The sequence below is a fragment of the Aspergillus tanneri genome, assembly GCF_003426965.1.
Source record: "Aspergillus tanneri strain NIH1004 chromosome Unknown AapTan_3_pilon_pilon_pilon, whole genome shotgun sequence".
Lineage (NCBI taxonomy): Eukaryota > Fungi > Ascomycota > Eurotiomycetes > Eurotiales > Aspergillaceae > Aspergillus > Aspergillus tanneri.
Window position 1 is genome coordinate 3,320,859 of NW_022984630.1, and position 26,170 is coordinate 3,347,028.

Here is a 26,170-nt window from a genome sequence, read left to right on the forward strand (position 1 = left end):
CGGTGAATCAGCATCCTTGGCGTTTACAACGACCAACGAAAATATCCATTTCCATTCTATCGTCCCACTCGGCTTTCCCAAAGGGTCCAGGCAAATCTTATCTGATGCGATTGGGTCACCAACTTCCCAATGCACTTAGGTCAGATCCACAGCCCACCGTCTCGGCGGTTTTCGGTGAGATGTGCAGTATCTTGTTTATATTTAGCGGTATTGCCACCATGCCCAACCTACGGTCATATTTTCTCGACCTCGAAGGCTGTCCGCAGATAAACACCGTGCAGTTGGAAAAATCAGCAATGGAGACAAAAGATCTGGTGGTATCTTCGCCTCCAATAGAACGATCTGAGACCGAAGATGAAAATAGGGGGAAGCGACCGCCGCCACTGTGGGCGAAACTCTTTGCCGTGTTCCTCATATCTTGCATCAGCTTTGGGTCTCATTGGAGTTCAGGTGTCACAGGCGCAATGAAAAGCACCATCAAAAAGGTACCTCCGGTTACTTTAGGGATTCGTAAATGCGTGTGGTATAGCCCAACTGACCGGCTATAGAAAATGCACATATCTAATACTCAATTCTCCCTCCTAGAAGCGAGTGAGAACTTCATGGCGACCTTACTCCTGCTCGTCAGTGGGGTGATTACAGATCGCGTTGGAGGCGCCGGTGTGTCGACCTCCTCAACCCCGTGGAGAACCTATCTTGTGCTAATCTGATTTGCTCTTACGCAGGAATGATTGTATATGGAAATATTGTATACACCATCGGATCGATCCTGGTCGCTGCCGCAACGACCGTTCGTGCCTTCAAATTCATGATCGGGGGCCGCGTCATCCTGGCATTGGGAGATATCGCCACGCAGATTGCCCAGTACAAGATGTTTTCCTCATGGTTCCCACCCAGCAATGGATTTGCCTCAACACTTGGATTTGAGCTCGCTATTGGAAAAGTTGGCTTCTTCGCGTCAGCCTTGTATCCAGGTTATTAGTCTGACCTTGTAATGCAGATCGGTGGTTTCGTTGGAAAGTCCACAGCCAATGTCATTGCAAAGGTAGGTATATATGTTCCACCTGATGGACAGGATCTCACAGGAATAGAACACCGGGAACTTTTCTTGGGTCTTCTGGACCTCTGTCTTCATGAACTTGTTTACCAACGCTGCCACCCTCGTTTTCTGGTTTTTCAACCGCTACTGCAACGACCATTATAGGGGCAGACAGGATGCAGCGACTAAGGAACCCTTGACAGAGAAAAATAAGAAATTCGAGTTCCAGAAGATGTTCCAGTTGCCATGGATGTTCTGGTCGATTATGGCATTCTCCCTCTTTCAGACGAGCACTGCCTCCGTTTTTAGCCAAAATGCAACCGAACTGGCGGAGAAGCGATTCAATGTCGACTCAATCAAGGCGGGATGGTATAGCGCTCTGTCGCAGTACGCAGGTGAGACGCCCTGATCTAGTACTCAATGTCCACTACAGCGATGGCATTCATGCTTTTCAGGGTTCTTTTTGGTACCATGTTTGGGTGTGTTCATCGATGTCCTTGGGAACCGAGCAAGTGTTTGTAAGCTAGTTCTTGACGACTGTTATCGCCCCAACCAAGCGCCTAACTCCATTAGTATGCCTGTGTGGAATCGGTATGTTCCTAAGCATGACCTTAGTGAACTTTGCGACAACCAAATCTGGAACCGCCGCATCCTTTGGTATCTACGCCATTGCCATGTCCCTGGGACCAACATCTGTCATTGACAGCATCCGCGCAACGCTTTGGCATCAATCGGTTTTTGGGTCTGCGTATGCCCTCAAGGTTACAATGAACAACGCGTATGCTTGACTGCCTGTCGAACAGAGAGCTCCACGCTGACAACCATGGCAGGATGAGCATTATTGTTCGCATTATCACTGGGGCGCTGCAGGACGCCGACAATGACTCATACCGTCGAGTGGTGCGAGCCTATCTTTTCCTAGCTGCAGGGTCGGTTGCTGTAGGTTCAGCAATTTTAATCGGGGCCATGATGAGTGACAACTTGGCTCCACTGCAGTGGACCAGGAAACAACGGCTGACTAAAGGACCGGATATCATAGCCAGAATTCGTGATCATCATCTTGTAACGCATTCTCTTCGCAGCCGGTGGATTTCGATCTGCTGTTTCAGTGTGTTGATGATGATTACCGTGGGCAGTTGGGCGGCGTATATATGGGGAGCAGTGACAGGGAACAACTCGTGATACTAGCTCTATGCAGTCTATAGACTTAATGTAATATAAAATAGCAGAAAAGGGTATCTAATAGTATCTGGCAGCCTGGTGCTCGAAGGATTCGCCAACGGGATTTGGTGGTCGCTCCACTTCAATTCTTTTTCCCCGCACAGTCTCTTCATTCTGGCAACCTGGGATATTAACCCCTCCATCAAGATGAAGCTTCCCCCGGAGATAATTCTGCAGATCATTGATGATACCATCCCATCATCCAAAGTTCCGGTGGCATTCTCTCCCTCAGACCCTATCACTCAGACCCTTCGCAGCTGGGCACTAGTCTGCAACTTCACCCGGGCAAAATCACAATATCTCCTTCTCAAACATTGTCTGTACATCGACTCTCATGAGCGTCTCAAGGCCCTTCTCGACAACACCTCTTCACTTGTCTCGCTCCCCTCACCGGGTCTTTTCCTCGCCCCCTTCCCCGAAGATGATCTCGACCATCTCGACATTGCGCAGCACATAGATCAACTATGTGCCAAAGTATGCTCTAGCCTAACACGTCTCGTCATCGACATGCCACTCCGACGTCTCTATCCGTATGAAGACAAGAACCGGGTGCGACCGGTTCTCCGCACCGCATTCGAACGCCTAACAGCAATTGAGGAGTTCTGCTCCGCTCAAGACGAGCTCTACCTAGCGACCATGGAAGATTCCAGGTCCGAACCCGAGGTCTGGTCACTATGGCCAGGTCTGCGCCGTTTGGCGCTGTACAATCTTGCGGTTGATACACTATATTTCTACACGAACGTGACGCGTTGCTCGGCCCTGGCGCAGCTGGTACTGGTACGAGGAGATGGGTTGACTTATGTAATGGAAGACGAAGAAGCAGAAGCCCTGGAATCGTGGAACTTTGGATCTCTGCGTCGAGTGGCTATGGTTAACGTTGAATACCCGTCTGGGGAGGATATGGAGTCAATGACAAGCTTCTATGGACGATTGATGGCTTCTCGGGCCGGAGAGGGGAGTCGTGTGGTTCCAGGACTGTACGATGGAATTGAACTGGATATGATTCTTGTGGACCTGCCTGAAGATCGGCAAGATGACGAAATTGCTGTTTGTCAAGAATGGCTGAGGGATTCAGCCATCAGGGGAGACATTTGGGATTGAATCTGGAGAGATTCTGCCACACTGGAGTTTATAAGTCTTGTTGTGATGGTTTGTAATTTCCTCAATTCTGATGGTGTCTAAATGGGATTGCTGTAATTCAACAGAACCTATGAATGGGCAGTATTATAAATGCTTCTAATACTTATATTCAAAGACCTAGATCCTTTAAACATTTACTTAATATTCCCCCCTGTCAACACAAACATTAATCAAATGCATCAATGAGATATTCCCCATTCACTTTTTCACAACTACATTAGTCCCTTTTTGTCGCTAAACTGCTTATCTGTATTCTTTTATTGAATAGAAGTGATTTAAGAACTATTTCAAATGCCTGTACTCCGTACTGCGATTACCAAAATTACATTATGACCGTGCCAGTTTAATACGTCAGGGAGGATCGGCTGTGGGGGAACCCGACGGGGTTTGGACGCGGCCCGAACTTCATTCCACCATTCCTCCTCTCCTCTCCTCTCAACTCACTCCAGTCGGCCTCATTCATGATCCGTCGGCTCTTTGGTCTATTCGGTGGATGAGGAACACCTCTGTATATGGCGACAGTGGATACGCGTCGTTTCTGTCCCCGATTACCTTTCTGTCCTGCCCACTATGACCGAGCCAACCCAGAGCCAATCGTTGAAAGTGCAGAATAGAGAATGGACCTGCAGGATATGCAGCTTGAATTTCCAACGATATGACCATTTCAAGCGCCATCTGAATACCCGTATGTCTACTGCACACTATTACGCCAACACGGTTCCTAAACGTAACTAGATAATACCGACAAACCCTATCGATGTGGGTTTTGTAGTTCGCTCTACAAAAGACGGTACGGCGCATGGGGCCATCAACTTGCACACTTGTTTAAACTAACACAACATTCTGAAAAGGGATGCACTGCGACGTCACTGGAAGTCATGCTCCACGCGTATACGGGCTGGGCGGGAGATGCCAAAGCCCGTTCAAGGCGGTAAAGAAAAACATGCATGTGACAGTTGTGCAAAACTCAAAAAGTCCTGTAATGGGGGACATCCTTGCGTCGAGTGTCAATTTCGACAGAAGCAATGCACATATCAGCGTTTACATGATATCGAAGGGGTGGATCAAATCGCCCTTCCCCGCGCCAGTGGAGAACCGTATCAGGAATCCAACCCGGCAGAACTTCAGCATCCCAGCTATCAAGACGGGAGCGGGGGTGATTCGAAATGGGACCTCGGCCATCAGACATTTTATCCCTCACGGGATATATGGGCTCGGGCTCAGAGGCAGTTCCAGTCGAGCCAAGAGGGTTTCCCGATGGACAGCTCATCTTAGCGTCCGTTCCGCTGTTTAGGTGTGGTCGAATTAGGAACACCGACTGAGGGTTATTCCCAATGTTGGGGATGGTAATACCCCAGAAGGGAATCTGAGTGTGTTTGTAAGAGGGATGAAGTCAGGGAAGCTGATATTGCACTGACCCCGCCGTGGGTCAATGTCTTCAACAGAGCATATTCCGGGGACCAATCCCATGCGAGCGAAATAATCAAGTGCTGCCTTGGAGTTTACGGTAAGCTCCGTGGAGATATGCCGACCTGGAGCCAAAATTCTGGGGCCGAGGATGATGACGATCAAAGCATTGCCTTGCATCAAATGATGTCCGTCGGGTTTCCCCCACAGGGCATATGGACGGTTGGATATAAAGGCGTCCTCAACCGTAAGAGCCGTTGTAACTCCCAGAAAGTGCAGCATCACGTATCAATATGGCCACCGCACTGCAACAAACTGATGACCAGGATCACTTCAATGACTGGCCAAATGAACCAGGCGTACGTTCTGCGACACCTTGGATTATTAAAGGCTGATCGAATAACAGTTTGACGCAAATTACGAGGAACGGACTCCAGTTGAGTTGGATGTCGCCGGCCATATCCCAGCGTATGCAGCTGGGATTCTCTATCGAACCGGACCAGGACGATATTCGGTCGACACAGAGCAAGGTGAAACGTTCAAGCTGTCCCACTGGTTCGATGGGTTTAGCCAAACCCATCGATTTCAGATCATTGTCTCGGATGATTCGCCAACCTCCACACGGGTTTTCTATAATTCCCGCTTCTCTACCGATCATCTGATTGAGGAGGTTCGGCGGACTGGCCAACTGGCCAGCATAAGCTTTGGACAGAAGCGGGATCCGTGCAAGACCGTCTTCCAGAAAGTGCAAAGTTCCTATGATCCCACCGATCCGTCCATGCATAACATCGGTGTGACCCTCTCGATCAACATGCCAGTGATTGATGGTCCCTACTCAGGTGGTGAAATAAATGAAGTCAATGGGGGCCGTTGGACCAGCGCTTCCGGAATAAAAACCTTGTATGGAAAGACGGACACCAGCAACTACAAGAAAATCGACCCCGAAACTTTGGAACCGATCGGACTAGCCACGCAGGCAAATCTACATCCCCAGTTGGATGGACCTCTCTCGGCATCCCATGCACGGTCGGATCCAGTCACCGGAAGCATGTATAACTTCAATCTCACGTTTAGCCCTGCTCCCATCTATCGCATCTTCTGTGCGTCCGCTTCGACCGGTGAAACGAAGATCCTGGCCACCTTCCCCGGGATCCCAGCATACCTCCATTCTCTCCTACTCACCGAGGACTACGTCCTTCTCTGCGTATGGAACTCCCATGTCTCCCCGGCCAATTTTCAAGGCAGTTTCCTCGAGGCCATCCAGCCTTATGACCCGTCCAAACCAGCAACGTGGTATGTTGTGGACCGCAAGGGAGACCGGGGACTGGTAGCGACATACGAGAGCAGTCCCTTCTTTTGCTTCCACACCATCAATGCGTGGCAGGAACCTTCGCCGAGCGACCAGACCAAAACCGATATCGTGGCTGATCTGGTCACGTATGGCAACATAGATATTCTCCATCAAACGCTGTACGAGAACATGATATCGAATTCTCCCCAAGCAAAAGCCCTCGTCCTGGCAAAGCAGGATATTTCACACGCAACGTTTTCGCGGTTCCGTCTGCCCTCTGTTCCGTCCACTCCCAGCACAGATACGCAAACCGCCATCGTGGAATGGAAGGAGGGCAGAGGACTCTCGCCTGAATTGCCCACCATGAACCCGAACCTAGTCACTCGCAAGCATCGCTACACGTACGCAGTGGTCAATCGCGGTGAATCGACCTTCTTTGACGGGATTGTCAAATTCGACAGCGAGACCAGGAAAGTCCTGCTATGGGCGCACCACGCGCAGTCCCCTGGAGAACCCATCTTTGTTGCGGACCCGAACGGCTCCAAGGAAGATGACGGGGTGCTGTTGAGCGTGGTGCTGAATGGCAGAACAGGCAAGAGTTTTCTTCTGTGTCTGGATGCCCATAACCTTACAGAGCTGGGGCGCGCGAATGTCGGCGGGCCGGTAGCGTTTGGATTCCACGGCCAACATATTCCAACGAGGGGGGTGCCGACGGGGGATTACTGATTCTCGCTTGTTGGTTAACGTATTCAACGCCCGGTCCCGCCCATTTTCTACATATTTATCATGATTTCTTCAACAAACCGAATAAATTTAGCCATCTAGAAGAAGCAGCAGACTAAGAAAGAACAAGAATGATAGTGCTTTATGAAATAGTAATGATTTATTATAAATATCTAGAGAAACTGAGAGTTTCTTAGGTAACAGACTTAGGTAGAAAGAGTAGAAGAACCTACAGAAGCAACAGCACTATCTAGCACACTTCACAACACCCCAGAGGTTGGGAAGCCATTATACATATTGGTTTCTACTAATAATCATCTATGTGTTTCTACTACTAGGTAGTTGAATTACTCTGTTTGAAGGTATGTGGAAAATGGATGGGACGGCCGTGTGGACCGGTCCACTGCTGAATACGTTAATCGACACAATTCGATGTCTATGCATGCAATGTTAGGGAGAGTGATATACATACTAAATATAGCTCAAGCCACGCTGGAGATTAAAGTACACCTGTCTTCGAGATTTATGACTAATACCAACAGATAGTCCAAGACTTATTGGCTGCATATGGCAGTATCCCTGGTCAGTTACACTAAGCCGGTTGGGGGTTTCTTTGTTTCTTTAGTGGAGAAGCGATTCAGGCCAACAAAGAACCTGTTAAAGTACAGAGTGCTATTATCCCTTTCAACTTCGACCGACCTACTCATTCGACTTTCTTCCCATATCTCCAGTCTACCACCTCCTTGTCCGTTCTCGCACTTTGACTACACGCAAGATGGCTAATATCCCCTTTCCCACAAAGCCTTATCCACGGATGGAGCCTCCTGCTCACCGTGAGAAGGAGATGAAAGTGCTGGCGTTTGGCATGTCCCGGGCCGGCACCATGTGTACATCCAGTTGATACTCCAATACATCCGAACTATTCATTGCTGACAGGTGTCCAAAGCCCTGTATGTTGCGCTGAAGGAGCCGGGATAACCTGCTATCACATGGCGGAATGTTCCCTGGACCAACAGAATAACTCGTTGGTTCTCTGGAACCGTGCTATAGATGCCAAGTTTTATGGAAATGGCCGCAAGTTTTCAGGCGAGGATTTCAACCCGATGCTCTGGCGCTACGACGTATGAGTATGAACCCGTCTTACTGTTATGCGCACTACTATGCATGTATGTACACGTACGTGCGCTGTGGCTGAGAACCGCCCCAGGCTGTTACTGATATTCCATGTATTCTCTTCGTGGAAGAGCTGATGGACGCCTATCCTGACGCGAAGATTATTCTGACTACCCGTGCTGTCGAGCCCTGGTTGGCTTCCATGCAGCGTACGTTCTATATATCATCCTCGGCTGGAAACGCTGGAGATTTTTGGAGTTCTTTGATCGAGTACTATTGACCCCAACTTGTTTCTGTTCTTCGTTCTTATTGACGTAGACTACTACCTACTAACTGCTTCTATGTTTAAGACATACATCGGCCTTTACATCCCACTCTTACAATCCGCACTTTCCGTGTGGACGGACGGGAGCTGGCAGACTAGTAGCCGTCTGACTACTGGCTTTGCCGCACATAACGACCTTGTACGGACCGCTGCGCAGAAACGAGGGCGTGAAGTACTTGAATTTAAAGTCCAGGATGGTTGGGCGCCCCTGTGTCAGTTCCTAGGAAAGGTGTCGGACAGTTATTTCCCCCATGTGAACGAAGGTGATTTTATCACACGATTCCATATCATTATTTTTTGGGTGAGAGTTGCTGGTCTGGTCAAGCGAGGCCTGATATTGTTGGCTCCGGTAGTCGCCGCAGCTGCCTGGTGGTACTATTCTTAGACAAACAAAACGGAGTTGAGGTTGCAGTTATTGGAGACGAGCACAATTCTCTGTATACAGCATACTTTTTAGGGATAATCTTGATACGAGTTGTAGTTCACTGGTTTACCTGTGATTTCTCTTCAAGCTCTGGCTCGATCTACTTTCAAGGAGATACACCCAAATAATTATGTTTACTCGGGATTTTTACACTTTCCATAGCCTCAACAAGACAGTGGATTATGAAATTTGCTGTTATCACCCTAAGGCCATGCAAACTCTCCTCGAAATCCCTGCTGAACTGCGTCTCCTCATCTACCAAGAACTCGACGATATTGACGACGCCCTGCTCCTCACCAGGATCTGCAAACAACTCAACATCATCTTTGACGAACATCATCCCGTATAAGTGTCTTACGTCACATTATATTATATGCTCTGGATCTACATCTTTTCAAGACTTCCCAGGCTAACTTCAAAGGAAAACCGGCTTCATCACAAGTACCACGTCGCGCTGACTGGTCTTACATCCCAGACCTTGATCCCTCCAAGAGCACGAATCCTCGTCGTTCCCTTCCAGGCCACGAGCAAGTGTTCTCTTGTGAGGAGCGAAAGTCAAGTCTCGAGCTAGAGCGCGAATATATTGGCCCGCAGGCTGGAGATACTTGGGGAAATGGCGAAGAGTTGATCATCTGGGAGATGGTAACGAACGATCGTTGAGTATAGATGCCCAAGATAAATTGCTTCTTTGTCCTGAGGGCGTTAAGAGGTTTCTAGTAGAGATTTTTTAGCCACTTAGTTAAAATAGCGGACCACTACATATGGGACACTGCCATGCAGTCACTTGGCGCCAGCCCACATCCCCAGCCATCGTTTTATGACTACAACGACAAGCAACCATCAGTGCATATCAACAGAGACTTGGAGACTTTGAAGTTACTTCTTATCCTTTAGTACCGAATGTCCATCACGCTGGTTCATTCCACTATTCTCATATTTATAGCACCCCACAGCCCTTAACATCCCATGGCTACCGCCTCTGTACTGGAAAGTATCCCTGTGGCAGATCTCTTGCCCACTAAAAACCTCCTTCTAATTAATTTGTCGAATCTGTCGTTGATGAGAGCTAGCCGCACGCTATCTAAGCTCGAGAATCAATCCAAGCGGAGATGTGGAAACTGGTCTGCGTTTATTCAAGCATGACTGGAGACTCGGAGACTCCTAGTGTCAAAACATAGGCACCCCGTCCATTGCTTCCTTCCGAGCTAATTATCGTAATATCCAGTTTGATCCTATTCCGAAGAATCTTGGGTGCTTACTGCGCCAGAAAGATGGCCCGTCGCGTTCCATATCCAAGGATCCAATGGAGGGACGGTGAAGGCGACAGCCGAATCCGCATGTATTATTCCAGCTTCGATTTCTTTAAATGAGGTGAGACGGAGTCCACGAATTTGTCCACCACTTGACATCCCAACTGCAACCCCCCTACCGGGAATGGCTTAAGTACGAGCTGAACTGGGTTACCCTAGCGATGAGTGTGAGGACTACGATCTAGTTAATCGGGTTAGTACGCAAGCCACAACATAGAGGACTACTCACAGTTGCGCTGGCGGTACTCTCTACGAAAGCTGTATCCCGAAGAACCCTCCCGTCTGTTCTTTGGGGATGGAACCAAATACGACTTCGGAACATGGCATTCTAAATTTCCCCACGAGACTCCATATTGAGCCTACCAAGCCACTTTGTATTTGAGGTTCACTTGCGAACGGCCAATTGGTTGCATCTCTTTTCCATTGAGGACACGATCTTGCTAGGATGGCCTAGGCCCCCAAAAATGTATAAGCCATTCAACAACTGATATTGCAGAAGCTGACGAAGCCCAGCGTTTATCAGTCCTCTCGTCCGACAAGCCTTGTATCGTCTGTCACGCTGTGTACCCTTACGGCTACGAATGTGATTTTATTCTGCTCTTCAACCAATCGGACGCTGGCTGACTGGACCCGAAATCCTACCCTGGGTCTGGGGACTGCCATTCGGATTGATTCTGAAATGGTGCATACACGCTCCTCAGAGCGAGCCTCATGTCCTCTGGCTCGCGGAACAGTACACAACCATCCCCGCGCCTCGAGTGGCTGATGTGGGAGAACATGACGGCAAAACCTATCTCGTCACGACACATCTCTACGGACAGCATCTTGAGATGTGGCTCATCCCATGTCCTACGCTGAACGGGATCGTTTTGCAGATGACCTGGACGCCTGCGTTTCATAGCTGCGAAAGATTCCCAACGACATACCCTACCTGTTTGGAGACACCGTCGAGGGCAACATGATCGTCCATAGTATCCCTGACGATGGACGTGGTGGGCCGTTCAATACGGAGTTGGAATTTAACGACTATCTCGCCAGCCATCTGGAATATACAAACCGAGGCTGTGGACGTATAGGGTATGCGAACTACAATTCGGCCACAAAAGCACCATTAGCTCTACATGAGCCCTAGTTCTGTATTATTGTGCATTTTTCTACAGTGACAATGTCGACCATAAAAAAATACGCATATCCGCAAGTATCGATCCTCCATAGAATTAGGTCTCTGATTCAACTTAACTACCAAAACATCATACAGGAAATATAAGCAATCCTATGATGTTGTATCATCAACAAAATTTGACCGAGAAAGGTGCTGAATAATCAATATTACCATAATTGTCGACAGACAATAATTCATTGACCTTAGCATTCATTCTTTGTCAGTATACCATAGAAACTGTTAACCTGCCTTATTAACCAAGAAAGTTAATTATAACTTCCAATCAGCATGGCAAGATGGCCGAGCGGTCTAAGGCGGCCGAGTCAAGATTAACTCTTATCTCGCATATTGAGGTGTCACTTCGGCTCTCGAAAGAGGCGTGGGTTCAAATCCCACTCTTGTCATATTTTTTATATTCCTTATATCAACAACCCCCGTACCTCAACAACAAACAATATGAAGCGAAACTATGAACCCATCCCTTTATCCACTCTACACGCCCCCGTATCTCCGCCCAGAAAACGTCCAAAACCATACCCACCAGAACCTAGCACATCCCGTCTCGCCGCCATCGAGGCCGGCGATGTCCGAGTCCCCAACCACCTATCCATCTGCTCCGCGCAACTGAGTGCAGCAAGTCGTCCTACAGAACCACAGGTCCCGCGTCTACAAATCCCAGACTGGGTGGATCTGTATCTGCGTAATCAACATCCCCAGGGTCGACATTTCGTCATCCATCAACATGATCATCCCATCGCCGGTCCGCATTATGATCTCCGGCTGCAGTTTTCGGCCTCCAGCTCCGTGAGCTGGTCCATTATGTACGGTCTCCCGGGTAATCCGAATAGTCGTCGCGTGAATCGGAATGCGATCGAAACGAGGGTCCATTGTCTATGGGTATGTTTATATTTTATTTATATATTCGATGGCTGTCTCCTCCGTTTCCGTATCAAGTTGATTGATTGATAGCCACTTGCTAATCTATCGCCCTATAGAATCATCTCATTGAAACTGCCTCGTCCAGAACAGGCAGTATGATCATCTGGGATACAGGAGAGTATGAGATCCTACCGTATCAAATCGAGTCGTCGGTGCAGGAAACAGATGACTCCCAATCGGAAGTCTCTGACGTTCCTCCTTCTCCCTCTGCGGAGTGTGCAATGAGTGAGAGTGAGAAGCTTCGATTGGCTTTTCGAAACGTATGTATTCTTAACAAGTAATACTTATACATACAATACATGCATACCATTGACACTACCCAGCGCAAGATCCGTCTCCGATTACACGGCACCCGTCTTCCATCCAATTACACCATCATCCTGCGTTTAGACAGGACTACGGATGTGCGGAAATCAATATCTCGACCGCAACGTCGATCCACTAGACGAGTCGCCCGGACCCGGGCCCAGCAACACAGTACCTCATCATCAGGGTCGTCGACCCAACTCTCATCTGATGAAGAAAAGAACCCATTGGACGCTGCTCAGACCCGGGATTCGGAGGCTGAGGCGGAGGCTGATGATATCGATCACCGAATACGCACCGACAATGCGTACCCGGGGTCTACAAACTCTATCGGCTCGATTCATCAACGGCGGTGGTTCCTCACGCTGGACCGGGACAACTCCGGGTTCACGCATGAGCCGGGCCCTGGCCCGGCGGGGAAATGGTGGGTGCGAAAACAGGATCCCGATCCTGATCCTAGAACGGGGCGCTGTCTGGGGTTTGATCCATTTTATGTCCATGGACCTGAACGGGAGAGGAGCATCGTCACGGGGCGTTTGGGGTGTGATGTACTACGCGATGAAGGGGTAGAGGGGTTCGTGGCGAGACGGGGGTGGAGGCCAGTATTAGATTAACTGTGCATATTGATGGATATTGAATATTAATGCTCTATAATCCAACCCATAGATTAATCACCCAACAAATATCTGTATAAGAACTTCATTACTCCAGCCTGCCTCCAACCCCATGATCTTCCATGCGGACAGAACGTCCACCGAGAGGACCCTGGCATTCTCGCCTTCTTCCATCCATACCATCTTCTGCGGGATCGGCTGTTCCAGGATCGTGATCATCAAGTTCTCTGCGATGTTCTGCTGCCCCAAATTGGAAAGGTATATTCCCAACGTCCCGAGTGCTTTCAGACTCACGTCGATGCGGAGACGGCCGTTCGTTTGGATGTACACGTCTGAGCTGGTGAGCGCCGCTGCGCCAGTCATTTGGCCCACTAGACCGAGGACCGCCACGTGGGTTTGTTTTTCATTTCTGTCCTTGTTTTCTGGCAGGGTAAAGCTGCGGACAGGATACGCTGTAAGGATTTCCCAACCTTTCGGGCCTAGATTCACAGCTACAACGGAATTTGCATCCTTTGGGCGCATGGGGTCCGTGATCTTGCCACTTGTATGCGAGCGAACAACGTATTGTCCATTGTAGTCGTTGTGGATGCCCGGGAAATCTAGCAGGGATACGAGGCTCGACTTGGGTGAAGCGGATATGTTGAACAGGCCGAGAATGCCACTTCCGGTTCGTGCCCATCCGGTGTATGTTCCCACGCGCAAGACGTGGCCCTCGTGGTAGCCGTTGTATGTGTCAATCGTGCGGCCGACTAGATCGGGCCGCAGGATCACGGTATTCCCGTGAACGGTCGGGGCGGTCACCTCGCTGAGGAGAGAGGTATTGTGCTTTCCGGGCTCGTCGGTGATATAGATTGGGCCACCGGAGATGCAGCGTGCCGCCGCATGAAAAGTGGCGTACGGGTGGCTAGTCTGGAACATGTCCCAGTCCGGTAGGACGTTCAGATAGCGGGTGAATAGAGCATTGTGAGCATTGCAGAAAACATGCCAGGGATGGGATTCGGGGATCTCTGGGAAGAAATCGTCTGAATTTCGTAGCGGTATGATGGGTTTGTTGGTTGGAAGTTGGGAGTGAAATACTGCTTGAGGAAACAGCGACATGCACGACGTAACTCTGGTGCTGAGGTATCTCAGCGAGGCAATAGACCATGCATCCTGGTATGCGGGTATGAATCTTCTTCGATCCTCTGGATCCGCCAGGAGATCAAGGAAAAACTGTGCGTCCGTTTTGACGGAGTCCACCCCGGCCGATGTGAGAAAGCTATAGAAGTCATTGTAAAAACGCTGGATATCGTCAGGGTCAATGACCAAAAGAGACTCCCTTTCAGACGCATGGCCAATGGGTCCACTGGCTGCTGGGTATCGTATCTTCACTTCTTTAGTCTTGTACTTTGTAGCCAGTTCGCTGTCTGGCGCAATGCCGCCCCAATATCCACACAGGGCATGCCATACACCAATGTGCTCAATCGTTGGGTTACTTCGGCGGATAGTATTAATCGTCTGCTTTAGCCCCCGCGGGAATCCATCTGGATTTGCATCAAACTGTTTCCATCCCCGCTTCAACTGGGGTTCGCCTTCGTTGTCTAACGCTTGCCAATTGTCGTCAATAATCAGATTGGAGACCTCAATACCATAGGACTTGAGCGTTTCCAGAGCTTTCAGGATCTTTTTCTCGGTCAATTTCTGTCCCAGCCCATTCCAAGTGCAGTACGTCAAGCCGTCGTACCAATTCGCTAGCCACTGTATCTGTGCGTCGTCCTTCTCGACCATCACGGAATCATCCCCAGGGGGTGAAACGGGAGTTGGAACCCGAGCAGAGGCTACATCCTCGCTATACGGCCGAACGACCTTCCGTGCTTCATACATCACAGAACTCATGGCCACGTCGAAATCATTTGCTGCCGCAACTAGAACCTGAAACCTAGAAACATTGGTGGCATCACTCTGCGACTTAATAATCACCTCTCCGTCTTCTCCGGAACAAAGCAGTGTTAGAACGTTGGCTATTCCCGAAACTGCCAGAAGAACTACATGGATTCCATCCTCTCGAAGAAACGAAAGCAAGATCGCATCCTCAGATAATTTAAACTTGCTGCCGCCATGTCTGGGTCCCAGCCACGGTGTCCATACCCGCACTAAGGCAAAATACCGGACCATCGAAGAGGGTATCCCCAGAATTAGGGATCTATGTCCTGACTGTTCTTGTTGGGCAGGATTAACCTCCCCAGAAAGGTGCCACAAAGACGACCCCGGTGATTCACTCTTGCGTGGTTCAACATCTATTTCGGACGACAAGCGCTCGAAAAAGACACCAAAATGGTCTTTTGCCGAGATCACACCAATCTCAATCGAGCCGCTATAATCCTGCATAGCGGTTCTGGGAGCGAAGACCAGCTCCCCGTTGCCCACGTGCTGCTGTTCATTGAGCCACTGCCAATCTCCATTAGGACCGGGCCGGAAGCGCACAGTAAACTGAGCACGACCTCCATGGTTAGGAAGGGCAAGTTCACTGAAGAAAACATGACGATAATACTGGTAAGTAGACTCCTCGCCATTCATAAGCGGTGCTATGTGGCCATGGTGCTGTTCCAGCGGAAGGGCACTCCATTCGACGCCCACGATGTTATGCCAAATGTCGGCTTCCCAACATTGCTTTGGGAATGCACAGCTCGACTCTATCACTACAACGAATCGAAGCTTTTCACTGATTACCATTTATTCGCGGGTCCAGCCAGAGTTCGTAGACCCACCGTATCAGCCTTGTCGGATTCCAAGGCCCTTTGAATCCTCTTGGGACAAGTAACTTGTCCCACGGGCGGATAGCATGTAACCCGGGCAAACATACTCGCCTGGTATGCACGATTGTACGCAGCCTGTGCTACTCTTTGACTGCCACTCGGCCCGGAGATGGGGCGGGTTGACTTCTGGGTAGTTAGCGGCATCTGGAGGTATCAGAAGGAGGCGAAACAGCAATAGCCGTATTGACCAGGATTAGGGTGATGGTATAATGAGATAGTTTCGGTGGCATAATATGCTGCATCGTGATGATGGTGATGGTGATGCCTCCAGGGTTGGAGAGGTGACGATGCGGTGAGGGGAAACAGAGAGGATCGTCATTGGTCGGCCTGAGGCTGTACAAGAGCAGCAGCTCTACAATATAAAACTACAAACAGAGACTGCGAGTATACATTATGGTATTATGGATTCTGCTAAATTTGAAATAGCATAAAAAACTCCTCTTTCATGCATCCTCGTGCCTCCAGCTCATTCAGTCGATCTTGATGGCCAGATCGCCAAAGTGCTTCTGAGCCCACTACATCGCAAAGTTAGCATGGCAGTTCATTCCCAAGCGTTAGACATTCTCACTATGTATTCATAGGCCTCTCTGATCTGACTGAGGGAAAGACCTTTTTATCCACCACCGAGTGGATGTTGTTCACTTCGATCGCCCTGGCCATATCTTTCATCGAGGCCTTCCTTCCAACATAGATGCCTCTCACGTGCAAATGTTGCTCAGCGTACTCACGATTGGGGGTTGGCCCTTGGCATCAGTGCCATAAATGTAATACAAGTCAGGCATAAGAAGGCAAGCCGGTGACGAATGAGAAGCGTGCGTTGCAGCAAGCCGTAGGGAACCGGTAGTGTGAGCATCCTCGCATTGCAGGTAGGTCACCCGATAAAGGCCCTGGGGCACAATAAAAGATCAATTCACAATGCAGTTCGCCAATGCGGCTGGTGCCACGGTCATCGCAACCACCTCGTCGGACGAAAAGGCCAAGAAACTGAAGGAGCTTGGGGCCGAACACGTTATCAACTACAAGTCGGGCGCCAACTGGGGCGAGATCGCTCACATGCTGACTCCAGGCAATGTTGGTGTTGATCACATTGTGGAGGTTGGCGGTTCCGGCACGCTCAACTAGAGTTTCAAGTGCATCAAATTCGAGGGTGTCATTACTATCATTGGATCTGCTCCACTCGACGATGTGAGTTGTGACGGCTAATGGCTGTGAAAGATCACATTTACAGTTAGAGTTCTAGAGATTCGTATGCAGATTTCTCTTTTATAACTAGCCTACTTACTGCCCTACTGCAGTTATCTTCTTCCTAAAACCGTGTCATGCACTTATAGATATTACCACGCAGGGTGCTGCTTGCCCGTGTTTTGCCTGGAGCCAACAAGCTTTATCCCGATACTCCATTGAAAGCATACAATAAGCTAATTTATCTCCCCCTAATCAGACCAAACCCCCCAGATTGCTCACTAACTCAATAATGTGCCTCGCAGGGATCTGGTGGTAGCGTTATCCTTAGCTTTAAAAGGACCAGTTAGACAGGTTAGCTACCTAGTGCTTTAGATCTAAGTCTGGTACTAATCTCATAAGACTGGTAGGAAGTTTAGGTAGTATTGTATTTAGCCTTAGTCAAGAATATTACAGCAGTGGATTGTCTAGCCATCATACTATAATTAGTTGTAGTGCGTGTACATAGGAATAATAGATAAGTCTGCATGATAGTGGCTTATATCTGTTAGTACCTTCACTGCCGAGTCTAAACAACCACCTGTTTTTGGCCTGTTATTAACCACTAAACCATGGCAAGACTACAAATGTTGGAGTTAGGATAGGCTCCACCTGTTATGAATTATTACATACTAAAGCATGCGGCTAAGTAACGCTCATATTTTTCCAGGAAGTTTTAGCCGAATATAAATCCAAATATGACTTGGGTTGCGGTGATATGCGTTTAATAGTAGTATCTTTATATAAGCAGCCATCTCAGGTGCACTATATAAGTAATGTACATCCCCAGCTCTATAAAAGATTGTTCTACATTCGTGATCAATTAATGAATATATAAGGTAGCAACAAGGGTGCAAAAGAAGCAAGGGACTGAAAGAGTATTTTTGTTGTATAACACTCACTCTGCATAAATACCATGCATAGTCTTGCTAAGATTATCTAACAAACACTTATAATGTCATTGAAGGGCCTTAGTGGACTCTTATTCCTAATTGCAAGTGCCGCAAGTTGTTTCTCGATGTCGACAAACTGATATACTCTACCAATCCCCGAGAGAATCATGATTCTGGAGACCCGCAAGCAACTTAACGACATGGCAGGCCAATACCCTATGGGAACCTTGGATGATAGGAATGCAGATACTATCTGCTAGACCATGATGGGACAGTGTTAACTGTTGCATCAGATTCTTTCTGTGAAGAACTGCTCAATGGAATCGGCAAAGAGGTTTCATAGCAATGACCCAGTTTCTGATAATGAAGGCGAGGATGTTGCACCTCGAAATGCCAAAGCAGCCAACTCTGGTCTATCAAATCATTGCCCTCACCCACGCTGTCATACACATGCTCTCTGTCAGACCTACAGCGATTGCTATATGTGTTCGTCAAGCTTTCATTAGTGTTTCTGAATAATATATGAGGCAGATATTGTTTATGTTATCTTTGTGACGACCGGCGCGGGGTCGGTCTTGCAGTGTTGGTTTGCGATGTCGGTTTGCGTTGTTCGTTGTCTGTTTTATCTACTATGTTTGGTCGTGGAGGACCGTGGTAGCAATGGAGATGTATACTCCCATTGCTCACCTTGGTTCTCTTCCTCTCCTCTCTTTTGCTTAGTGTTCTCGTTGCCACTGAATAGAGTTGGCTTAGCTTCATTTCCATCTCTGTTTGGTAGGTCATAGCAATCTTTACAGTGGCATTATAAACACTTTTCAAATGAAGCGAGACTCGTTTGTTATTATCATGCTTGTTCAGCCAGAGCAACAAAAATTATATTTAAATAATATGTTGCAGTTGTACAGTAGATATAGGACCAAGACCTATTTATATTCACCGACCGGCGATCTTAGGATTTCTGCATATGTAAGTGAGGAACACGTCAACTGTGAGCTACATATCAGTTATAAAATACATTTAGGAGTTGCAACGAGTGTCATGCTGTCTATCGTAGCCGAGCCGGATTTTATAATGCTCGACATTGTGTCCAAGACCTTTTTTTTTTAACCAGAGATTAAAAAAATATTAGAGCACACTAAACACATACAATCGTCCAGGTGTATGTAGCTGATCGGCTTAAGTGGAAGCTCTTAAACCTGAATCCTGCGCGAGAGAAATATCTTGTATGATGACTAGATACATGTAGAATATCTTGATGACACATTCATGGAAGGACAGATATGGTATCATATTCACAAGTAGACGATATTATGATATAATATGTCTCAAAAGCAACACCTCGTGATGCTTGTTCTATGCCTGGTACTGTTTTTTTGTGAGAATCCTCTTGAGAGGAAATAGAGCATGTGAACGTCCACTTGAACGATGCTTTGGCATAAGATAAATCACAGCCATGTGAAACTTCTTACTGGCTGAACTTACTCATAGGGTTGCTGACACAAACATAAGCTGCTCATAGTTAGGACAAGCCAGGGCGGCGAGGGTAGACTAGGCGAAGGGTAACAATCCCGCGGTAGAGGGCCGAATGTCAGCATCGCGTATCGTATAGTAGGCAGCGCATCGTGGTGGGAGTATGGAAAAAGTCTGCCACTGGTCAGGATCCACAAGATATTTATATCCACATACCTTGGGGATGATCAAGTCACGATAATTCAGCGATTCTCCATGGAATTTCACGAGAACTTTGTTCTTGTCCACTTTGAGAACTTGGGCATCGCCATACACAAGACCGTCAAAATCTTTCTCCTTGCTTACCACACTCCACTGCTTTGTACTTCTGACTGCTACCATTGGTCTGGATTTATATGCTAAAGGGATTTAAGGGGTTGAATGGACTAGGGAATGTTTGGTGGAAGGGCATCCGGTCTACTAAAAAGTGTCCTGTTAGGTAATAGTCAGTAGCAGCTTAAGATCCTGGTGTAACACCTCCAAGCATGATGAGATGCCTAATTAACAATTTAGTTATTTAAGGGATTAGTCAAGAGTGCTCTGCAAGCCAAATCCTCTCGATACTCGAATACCGCAAATAGAATGAGACTGGAGGTGCTGATGATCCCCCTTACTGATAAACGAAGAGTGCGTGATTTGGGGTTTCTCAATGTGGAAAATTCCGTTCGAAGTCCGTAGATCTCCTTGTTTCTGGAAGCCCAAGCTCACTAAAACGGGTTGTAACTCCTTTAGATCCAGCGTAGAAGTGAGGATTGAAAATGCCGGTGCAGACAGACGCAGAATGGCAAGATGACAGAGTGTTGGCAAGGACCGAGCAGGGGTGTCACGGAAACTACCTGGTATTTGTAAAGCAGGTGCCATAAGCAAGACATTCTCATGACAGTACATCCCATGATTAATATAGACTGATACTGAGCGTCAAAGGGGCAGATAGACCAGGGGTGTAGAATATAGTGATCGTTTCTGTGCGTACAATTGGTCAGAGAGTACATATAATCACCGAAGAGCCTATCGTTCTGGAGAGTCAAATAGCTATTTGCCTTAGCTACTATACTTTTCAACCACTTTAATTTAAATACAGGAATAACTAAAACACTATTCAGCTGCATATAGATGCAAACCTGACGGTGTTGAGCGAACCCGAAGTACATACATTAAAAAGCAGGTGCGCGGCCCGGGAGAAAACACCCACATGGAAAAAACAAAGGATTTGTTGAATCATCAACCGCCAAGACAGCCTCCAAACGAAACACATTCATCGTTTAAGCTTTTGCAACGGCATTAATTTCAAATTGAAACTGAAACATCTCCATCACTTGGGATACAACCTTGGAATAAAAGGCATTTGCAATGCCATCATGTGTCCACGATGGCAGGGTGACCAAGCCAAAACCAACACCGAAGCGGTCATCGCTGCGCAGTTTGAAGAGGACCAAAGGATTAACAGAGAGTGAACAGGAGCAGGAACAGGAACCAGGTAAGGAATACTGTTCTAGGCTGCATGATACATTGGCTGTTTATTTTATTTTCTATCCTGCGGTGGTGTTGGGATGGATGGTCGGAGTCATGGGTTCTTTGACCGGAGATTTCCCCTTCCTAATCTGCTGTTTCTGGAATATACTCGATCGACTGGACTCGATTTAATGGAACATGTTCTAGACACCAGCCCCCTACCGTTGGTAGAGCGTACCAACCAGTTGGCACTTGAGGAGTTCATTTCATTGCACGTGCCACGCGATGAACTCGCGTTTAATATCAGCGCATCGACAGAGAATAGAGCTACTGGGAATCATGATCAAGATCCATTTCAGAGAGGGTTAGATTATATACTGGATATTTACACCGCTGAATCAATACCGGCGGCCGACTTCGAGGCATGCTTTAACCTCATCCAACTAACGTCCTCAAGTGCCTATACAGGGTCCAGTTTTGGATGGTCCCCGTCAAAGAAGCGGAAGGAGATGCGATTGCCGGACATGAGGTATATGATCCTGCGAAAAGGTCTACGAGATGTCTCCCCGAACCCCAGCGGACATCCTCTAGGTTTTCTTTCCTTCATGGTGACGTACGAAGATGGGAAGGAGGTCATCTACTGCTATGAGATCCACCTGGCTCCCGCAGTCCAAGGACAGGGACTGGGCGAGCAGCTGATGCGGAGATTCGAGAACATTGGAAGACGAGTCGGTCTGGAGAAGGCCATGCTGACGGTCTTCAAATCGAATACCCAGGCCATGCGCTTTTACGACAAGCTCGGTTACACGGAGGATGAGTTCTCCCCGAAGCCACGCAGGCTGCGAAACGGATTGGTCAAGGAGCCGGATTATCGAATCATGTCCAAACCATTGCGAGAGATCGACAGAAATTATACAGACAGTTGAGAGGTGCCATGATGTAGCCCATGCCGCCGCATTAGAAATCAACGACGGAATCAGTTACTAAACTTGTTTCACGTCTTTGTCCCGCACCTCGGGGTGCTCTTGCTCCCACTCTTCTCTGAGAGCAGCGAAGATGGTGTCGGCGAGTAAGATCGAGAGACCCAGGCTCCATACCAGGGTGATTGCGTAGAAAAAATTGGCGTTTCCGGAACCTGCGTAGATCCAGAGATGGTAGAATGCTGGACCGAGAAGAGCGGCGTACAGCAATGCCGAAATGGAAAAAAAAGTATATCGCATCACTGCTCACTATTAGACAAGTCCAAAATCTGGAAAGGAGAAGCACTTACAAGGAAAAAGATGCCGATAAAGTGGGAGAAGAGCAAGATACAGCGAGGCATCGGAGATGCTGGGATAAGGTTTGAAGATAGCAAACACTCCCAAGAGGGAGGTGATGATGAACAAAGGCTGACGTCGTAGCCGTATAGACAGGCTTCCAACATATGACGCTAGATGAAGCCAGAAAACGCCGAGGAAGAACTCCCGGAAGGAGTCGAATATCTCGATAAAGAAGTACCACCAAAGACCGACATTGGGGGTGAGATCAGGAACGAGCAATTGGAACCCGTACGTCGCAGAAACAAACTCATAAAAATCACCTATGATCAAGCACGAGACCGCAAGTAGACCGGTGACACTGCAAAGGAAAATGCCGAAATGCTGCATTGCAAATATGGCCATTCCCAAGGGAGATTTGGCGTTCTGAGCATGTCGATCGTAACACAAGAGCACCAGTGGAATAAATAAGAGACCTGGGTATATCGACAGGTACGATGCAAATCCAAGCGCTAGCATGGCATTCAGACTATTCCCATTGGCAGCATTGGACAGAGCGTACAGGATCCCAGTGGTAGTCAAGACACTGGTGGACCGGCCTAGACATGTCGCGATGGTGAAAGGATTGAACAAAAACCTGGCATGTCAGCACCATCACACCAAGGTGGTGGAAAATCCATCCGTACCATGCTGCAATCTCCACTCCACTCCACCGGATATGTTTGCGCAGCGCCGTATATAACCTTCCCGAGACCGCCTGATCAGACTCCGATATGGTAATCAGCGCGTTCGCATTGACAAGGTCGATCACGGAGAAGATAAGCGCAGTTGGCAAAGGAAAGTCTCGCGCATTCGGTAGTAAGGAAAAGATGGGCAGTAGGAGGGGTGCCTTTATAGCAGTAGTCGTTAGAGGGAACTAGACCTATATTGCGGGGAGGTCTTGCTGCCGTACCTGATGGTAGACTCCTCCGTCATAGGGAGACACATTGCGCGTGTAGAGAAAAATTCCTTCCTGAACTACAACATACGATCAGCTCTACCATCTATGAAACATGTTGCTTTGCAACTACAATTCGACTCACGTCTTTTGAAGCTATTGACCGGTGTAGACACCTCGACTCGTCCCGTCAACAGATCTGGAAGCGAAGGAAAAAGAACCAAAAGTAGAAGCCGCAGAGACAGGGCTGCAGCAAACAAAGCTGCTCTCCTCCGACCGACTGGCATGGCGAAAACAATAGAACGGCCAGACATCGACCGTCTGGAGAAGACTCGTAGAGGCGAAAGTCAGCTGTCCCTTTCGACCACGTGCCAAGACTCCACGCATTTCCCTTTTCTGTAGCGCACGGGCCATCTTCCCGATCAGGACAAAACAAAAAAAAAAAAAAAAAAAAAACTTATCGCCAATAAATTTTCGGGTTTATCAGACTGAGCTTTCTTCAATCTTCCCTACCCTAAACGCAAACCCCTTCGTATCGTCCCACCATGGGCAAAATTAAGAAGAAGGGTAAGTTTTCTGGCCGCCAACATTTGCGATAATTGCCTTGTTAATACTGACTGCTTTCAGGTGTCTCTGGCCAGGCCAAAAACTACATCACTCGGACGCAAGCCGTGCGCAAGCTCCAGATCTCCTTGCCTGATTTCCGTCGACTATGTATCTTCAAAGGTATGAAAAATGCATTTGCTTCTGATTGCGCGATGTGATTCTGATGAGAGATTTCTTTCTGGTCTCGTCTAGGTATCTATCCCCGTGAGCCTCGGAGTAAGAAGAAGGCCTCGAAGACGTCGACCCCCAACACTACGTTCTACTACGCCAAGGATATCCAGTATCTTCTCCATGAACCTCTGCTTCGGAAATTCCGTGAGCAGAAAGCGGTTACGAAAAAGATTGCTCGTTCCCTTGGGCGTGGAGAAGTCGGCGATGCAGCTCGCTTGGAGAAGAATCATGCACCGAAACTCACTCTGGACCATGTCATTAAGGAGCGGTATCCGACCTTTATTGATGCCCTGAGAGATCTAGATGACGCCTTGTCGCTTCTATTTCTCTTCGCCAATCTTCCATCCACCAATCATGTTCCTCCCAAAACGATTGCGCTCTGCCAGCGGCTATGCCATGAGTTTCAGCACTATCTGATCACCACAAACTCGCTGCGAAAGTCCTTCCTTTCTATTAAGGGTATTTATTACCAGGCGACTATTCAGGGCCAGGATATTATGTGGTTGGTTCCTTATCGCTTCGTGCAACGTGTCAATGGTGATGTCGATTACCGGATTATGGCCACGTTCGTGGACTTCTACACAACCCTTTTGGGATTTGTCAATTTCCGTCTTTATTCCACCATTGGTCTGCGATACCCACCAAAATTTGACACCAGGAGCGACGAAAATGGCGCTGAGTTGGCAGCCTTTACCCTCGAAGGTCACGCAGTCGGTGACGCTCTCAAAGCAATTGAAGCGAATAACAAGCCGAAGAACGTTTCACAAAACAAGGAGGTTTCTAGTGAGGTTCAGGCGAAGGTTGATAAGGTGATCGAAGCCGCCGGGTTGGACCAGACAAATGACCGGACTCTGGACACCGCCGAGGAAAACACTGATGCAATCGATAAATTCGAGCCCACGGCTCCCGAGGCGGATACGCTTCCTCAGCCTGACCTGAGCAGAGATAGCGCTGGTTCTCTGTTCGCACCATACACGTTCTACATCTCCCGAGAGGCTCCCAAGGCTCCCTTGGAGTTCATCCTCCGTTCCTTTGGATGCAAGCGAATTGGTTGGGACACTGTACTCGGTGACGGGGCTTTCACACATAATGAGGCGGACACTCGGATTACTCACCAGGTCGTCGACCGGCCCGCTTTGCCAGAGTCTTCTCTTCCCAGTGTCCCGGCTGCCTCCGATGACGGTGATGGGCAGAGAGTTAAGCCCGGCACCCGGATACCAGGTAGAACTTATATTCAGCCCCAGTGGATCTGGGACTGCATCAACGAGGGAAAGCTTCTCCGACCTGATCTGTATGCCCCAGGTGCTACTTTGCCACCTCACTTGAGCCCATGGGTGAAGCCTACCAAGGGTGGCTACGATCCTCGCGCCAGCCTGGCCGAACAGGAAGAAGAAGACGAGGCGGAAATGGCAGCAGAAGAGGATAGTGACGAGGAGATGGAAGAGGTCGCCGGCGATAAGAAGGCTAATGCCGAGGAGAGCGGATCGGAAGTGGAGGGTGACGAAGATGATGGTTCAGCCAATGGCGGCATGGACGTTGCTGGCACCGACGAGGACGAGAGTGAGAGTGAGGAAGATGACGACTTCGGCGGATTTGACGATGATGAAGCGGCTTCTGAATCGGAAGACGAAGAAGAATCTGCTCGCACACAGCACCAGAAGGAGCTAGAGGCCGAGGCTGCTGGCCTTCCTTTCTCATCAAACGGCGTGGCCGACGAGTCTACGAAGAAGAAGAACTCACAGGCCAAGAAGATCGCGTCTAAGAAGCGTAAGGAAGAAGAGGAGTTGGAGCGGCAGAAGATGATGATGAGCCGGAAGAAACGGAAGCTGCTTGAAAAGATGATGTACTCGAACAAGAAGCAGTCCGAAGAGGCAGCGAAACTGCGGTCTAAGCGGAGGAAGATTGAGAAGGCTGGGCAAAAATAAATTAGAAAGAAAAAGTTGGCTTTGTGACAATGATATCCTTACGTGGATCTGGTACCAAATGTGTTGGCGTCTTTCATTTTTTATAGCATTCAATTCTCCGACATAGAATGTAGCCTAATGTGCATTCTCGGCATATGCGTATAATGCGCGTGTTTGGTTCCCTAGAGATTCCATAATTGATGTAAAGATCCTCCAAGAAGAGCCATTTCCAGTGAGTCTATCAAGGGCCGTCCATACCGTTGCTCTGTGGATAATCACGTGATATAAACGTTTTCTCTTTGGGTCACATTCGGATTGCTCGCACTCTGGTGGCTCTGTTCCGTCAGATCCAGCTATTGCACTGCAGGGTTTAGCCGAGGAAGTTTTCACTATTCTGATATCTCTGAACCCG

At 48.4% G+C, this 26,170-nt stretch overlaps 11 protein-coding genes and 1 non-coding gene across 12 annotated transcripts; 9 read left to right on the forward strand and 3 right to left on the reverse strand.

The window, feature by feature from the left end:
* Positions 1–218: 218 nt before the first annotated feature.
* ATNIH1004_004902 (putative MFS transporter) lies at positions 219–3,361 on the forward strand (the record flags this gene model as incomplete). The annotated part of the gene is made up of 9 exons (XM_033569567.1): positions 219–485; positions 549–660; positions 726–943; positions 1,001–1,045; positions 1,092–1,434; positions 1,495–1,557; positions 1,613–1,817; positions 1,870–1,968; positions 2,365–3,361. The coding sequence occupies 9 exons, from the start codon at positions 219–221 to the stop codon at positions 3,359–3,361; spliced, it is 2,349 nt and encodes a 782-aa protein (XP_033428373.1).
* A 1,739-nt stretch (positions 3,362–5,100) lies between these two features.
* Positions 5,101–6,824, forward strand: ATNIH1004_004903 (carotenoid oxygenase family protein; the record flags this gene model as incomplete). Its single annotated transcript, XM_033569568.1, has 2 exons — positions 5,101–5,166; positions 5,214–6,824. 2 exons carry the CDS (start codon positions 5,101–5,103, stop codon positions 6,822–6,824), a joined length of 1,677 nt encoding a protein of 558 aa, XP_033428374.1.
* A 986-nt stretch (positions 6,825–7,810) lies between these two features.
* ATNIH1004_004904 (sulfotransferase family protein) lies at positions 7,811–8,644 on the forward strand (the record flags this gene model as incomplete). The annotated part of the gene is made up of 3 exons (XM_033569569.1): positions 7,811–7,942; positions 8,029–8,143; positions 8,253–8,644. The coding sequence occupies 3 exons, from the start codon at positions 7,811–7,813 to the stop codon at positions 8,642–8,644; spliced, it is 639 nt and encodes a 212-aa protein (XP_033428375.1).
* A 250-nt stretch (positions 8,645–8,894) lies between these two features.
* ATNIH1004_004905 (uncharacterized protein) lies at positions 8,895–9,343 on the forward strand (the record flags this gene model as incomplete). The annotated part of the gene is made up of 2 exons (XM_033569570.1): positions 8,895–9,026; positions 9,083–9,343. 2 exons carry the CDS (start codon positions 8,895–8,897, stop codon positions 9,341–9,343), a joined length of 393 nt encoding a protein of 130 aa, XP_033428376.1.
* A 2,102-nt stretch (positions 9,344–11,445) lies between these two features.
* ATNIH1004_004906 lies at positions 11,446–11,559 on the forward strand. The gene has a single exon. It is a non-coding gene; the product is annotated as a tRNA-Leu (tRNA).
* A 52-nt stretch (positions 11,560–11,611) lies between these two features.
* Positions 11,612–13,014, forward strand: ATNIH1004_004907 (uncharacterized protein; the record flags this gene model as incomplete). The annotated part of the gene is made up of 3 exons (XM_033569571.1): positions 11,612–12,052; positions 12,151–12,354; positions 12,418–13,014. The coding sequence occupies 3 exons, from the start codon at positions 11,612–11,614 to the stop codon at positions 13,012–13,014; spliced, it is 1,242 nt and encodes a 413-aa protein (XP_033428377.1).
* A 57-nt stretch (positions 13,015–13,071) lies between these two features.
* Positions 13,072–16,051, reverse strand: ATNIH1004_004908 (putative raffinose synthase protein Sip1; the record flags this gene model as incomplete). The annotated part of the gene is made up of 3 exons (XM_033569572.1): positions 13,072–15,708; positions 15,762–15,935; positions 15,980–16,051. 3 exons carry the CDS (start codon positions 16,049–16,051, stop codon positions 13,072–13,074), a joined length of 2,883 nt encoding a protein of 960 aa, XP_033428378.1.
* A 673-nt stretch (positions 16,052–16,724) lies between these two features.
* On the forward strand, positions 16,725–17,012 carry ATNIH1004_004909 (uncharacterized protein; the record flags this gene model as incomplete). Its single annotated transcript, XM_033569573.1, has 2 exons — positions 16,725–16,880; positions 16,932–17,012. 2 exons carry the CDS (start codon positions 16,725–16,727, stop codon positions 17,010–17,012), a joined length of 237 nt encoding a protein of 78 aa, XP_033428379.1.
* Positions 17,013–19,405: 2,393 nt separating this feature from the next.
* ATNIH1004_004910 (uncharacterized protein) lies at positions 19,406–19,774 on the reverse strand (the record flags this gene model as incomplete). Its single annotated transcript, XM_033569574.1, has 2 exons — positions 19,406–19,471; positions 19,610–19,774. 2 exons carry the CDS (start codon positions 19,772–19,774, stop codon positions 19,406–19,408), a joined length of 231 nt encoding a protein of 76 aa, XP_033428380.1.
* A 1,301-nt stretch (positions 19,775–21,075) lies between these two features.
* On the forward strand, positions 21,076–21,810 carry ATNIH1004_004911 (N-terminal L-serine N(alpha)-acetyltransferase NAT4; the record flags this gene model as incomplete). The annotated part of the gene is made up of 1 exon (XM_033569575.1): positions 21,076–21,810. The coding sequence occupies one exon, from the start codon at positions 21,076–21,078 to the stop codon at positions 21,808–21,810; it is 735 nt and encodes a 244-aa protein (XP_033428381.1).
* A 57-nt stretch (positions 21,811–21,867) lies between these two features.
* Positions 21,868–23,364, reverse strand: ATNIH1004_004912 (GPI-anchor transamidase subunit GAB1; the record flags this gene model as incomplete). The annotated part of the gene is made up of 5 exons (XM_033569576.1): positions 21,868–22,106; positions 22,155–22,777; positions 22,827–23,029; positions 23,093–23,157; positions 23,223–23,364. The coding sequence occupies 5 exons, from the start codon at positions 23,362–23,364 to the stop codon at positions 21,868–21,870; spliced, it is 1,272 nt and encodes a 423-aa protein (XP_033428382.1).
* A 258-nt stretch (positions 23,365–23,622) lies between these two features.
* On the forward strand, positions 23,623–25,779 carry nop7 (mRNA-binding ribosome synthesis protein NOP7; the record flags this gene model as incomplete). Its single annotated transcript, XM_033569577.1, has 3 exons — positions 23,623–23,644; positions 23,705–23,803; positions 23,876–25,779. The coding sequence occupies 3 exons, from the start codon at positions 23,623–23,625 to the stop codon at positions 25,777–25,779; spliced, it is 2,025 nt and encodes a 674-aa protein (XP_033428383.1).
* Between the last annotated feature and the right edge of the window lie 391 nt (positions 25,780–26,170).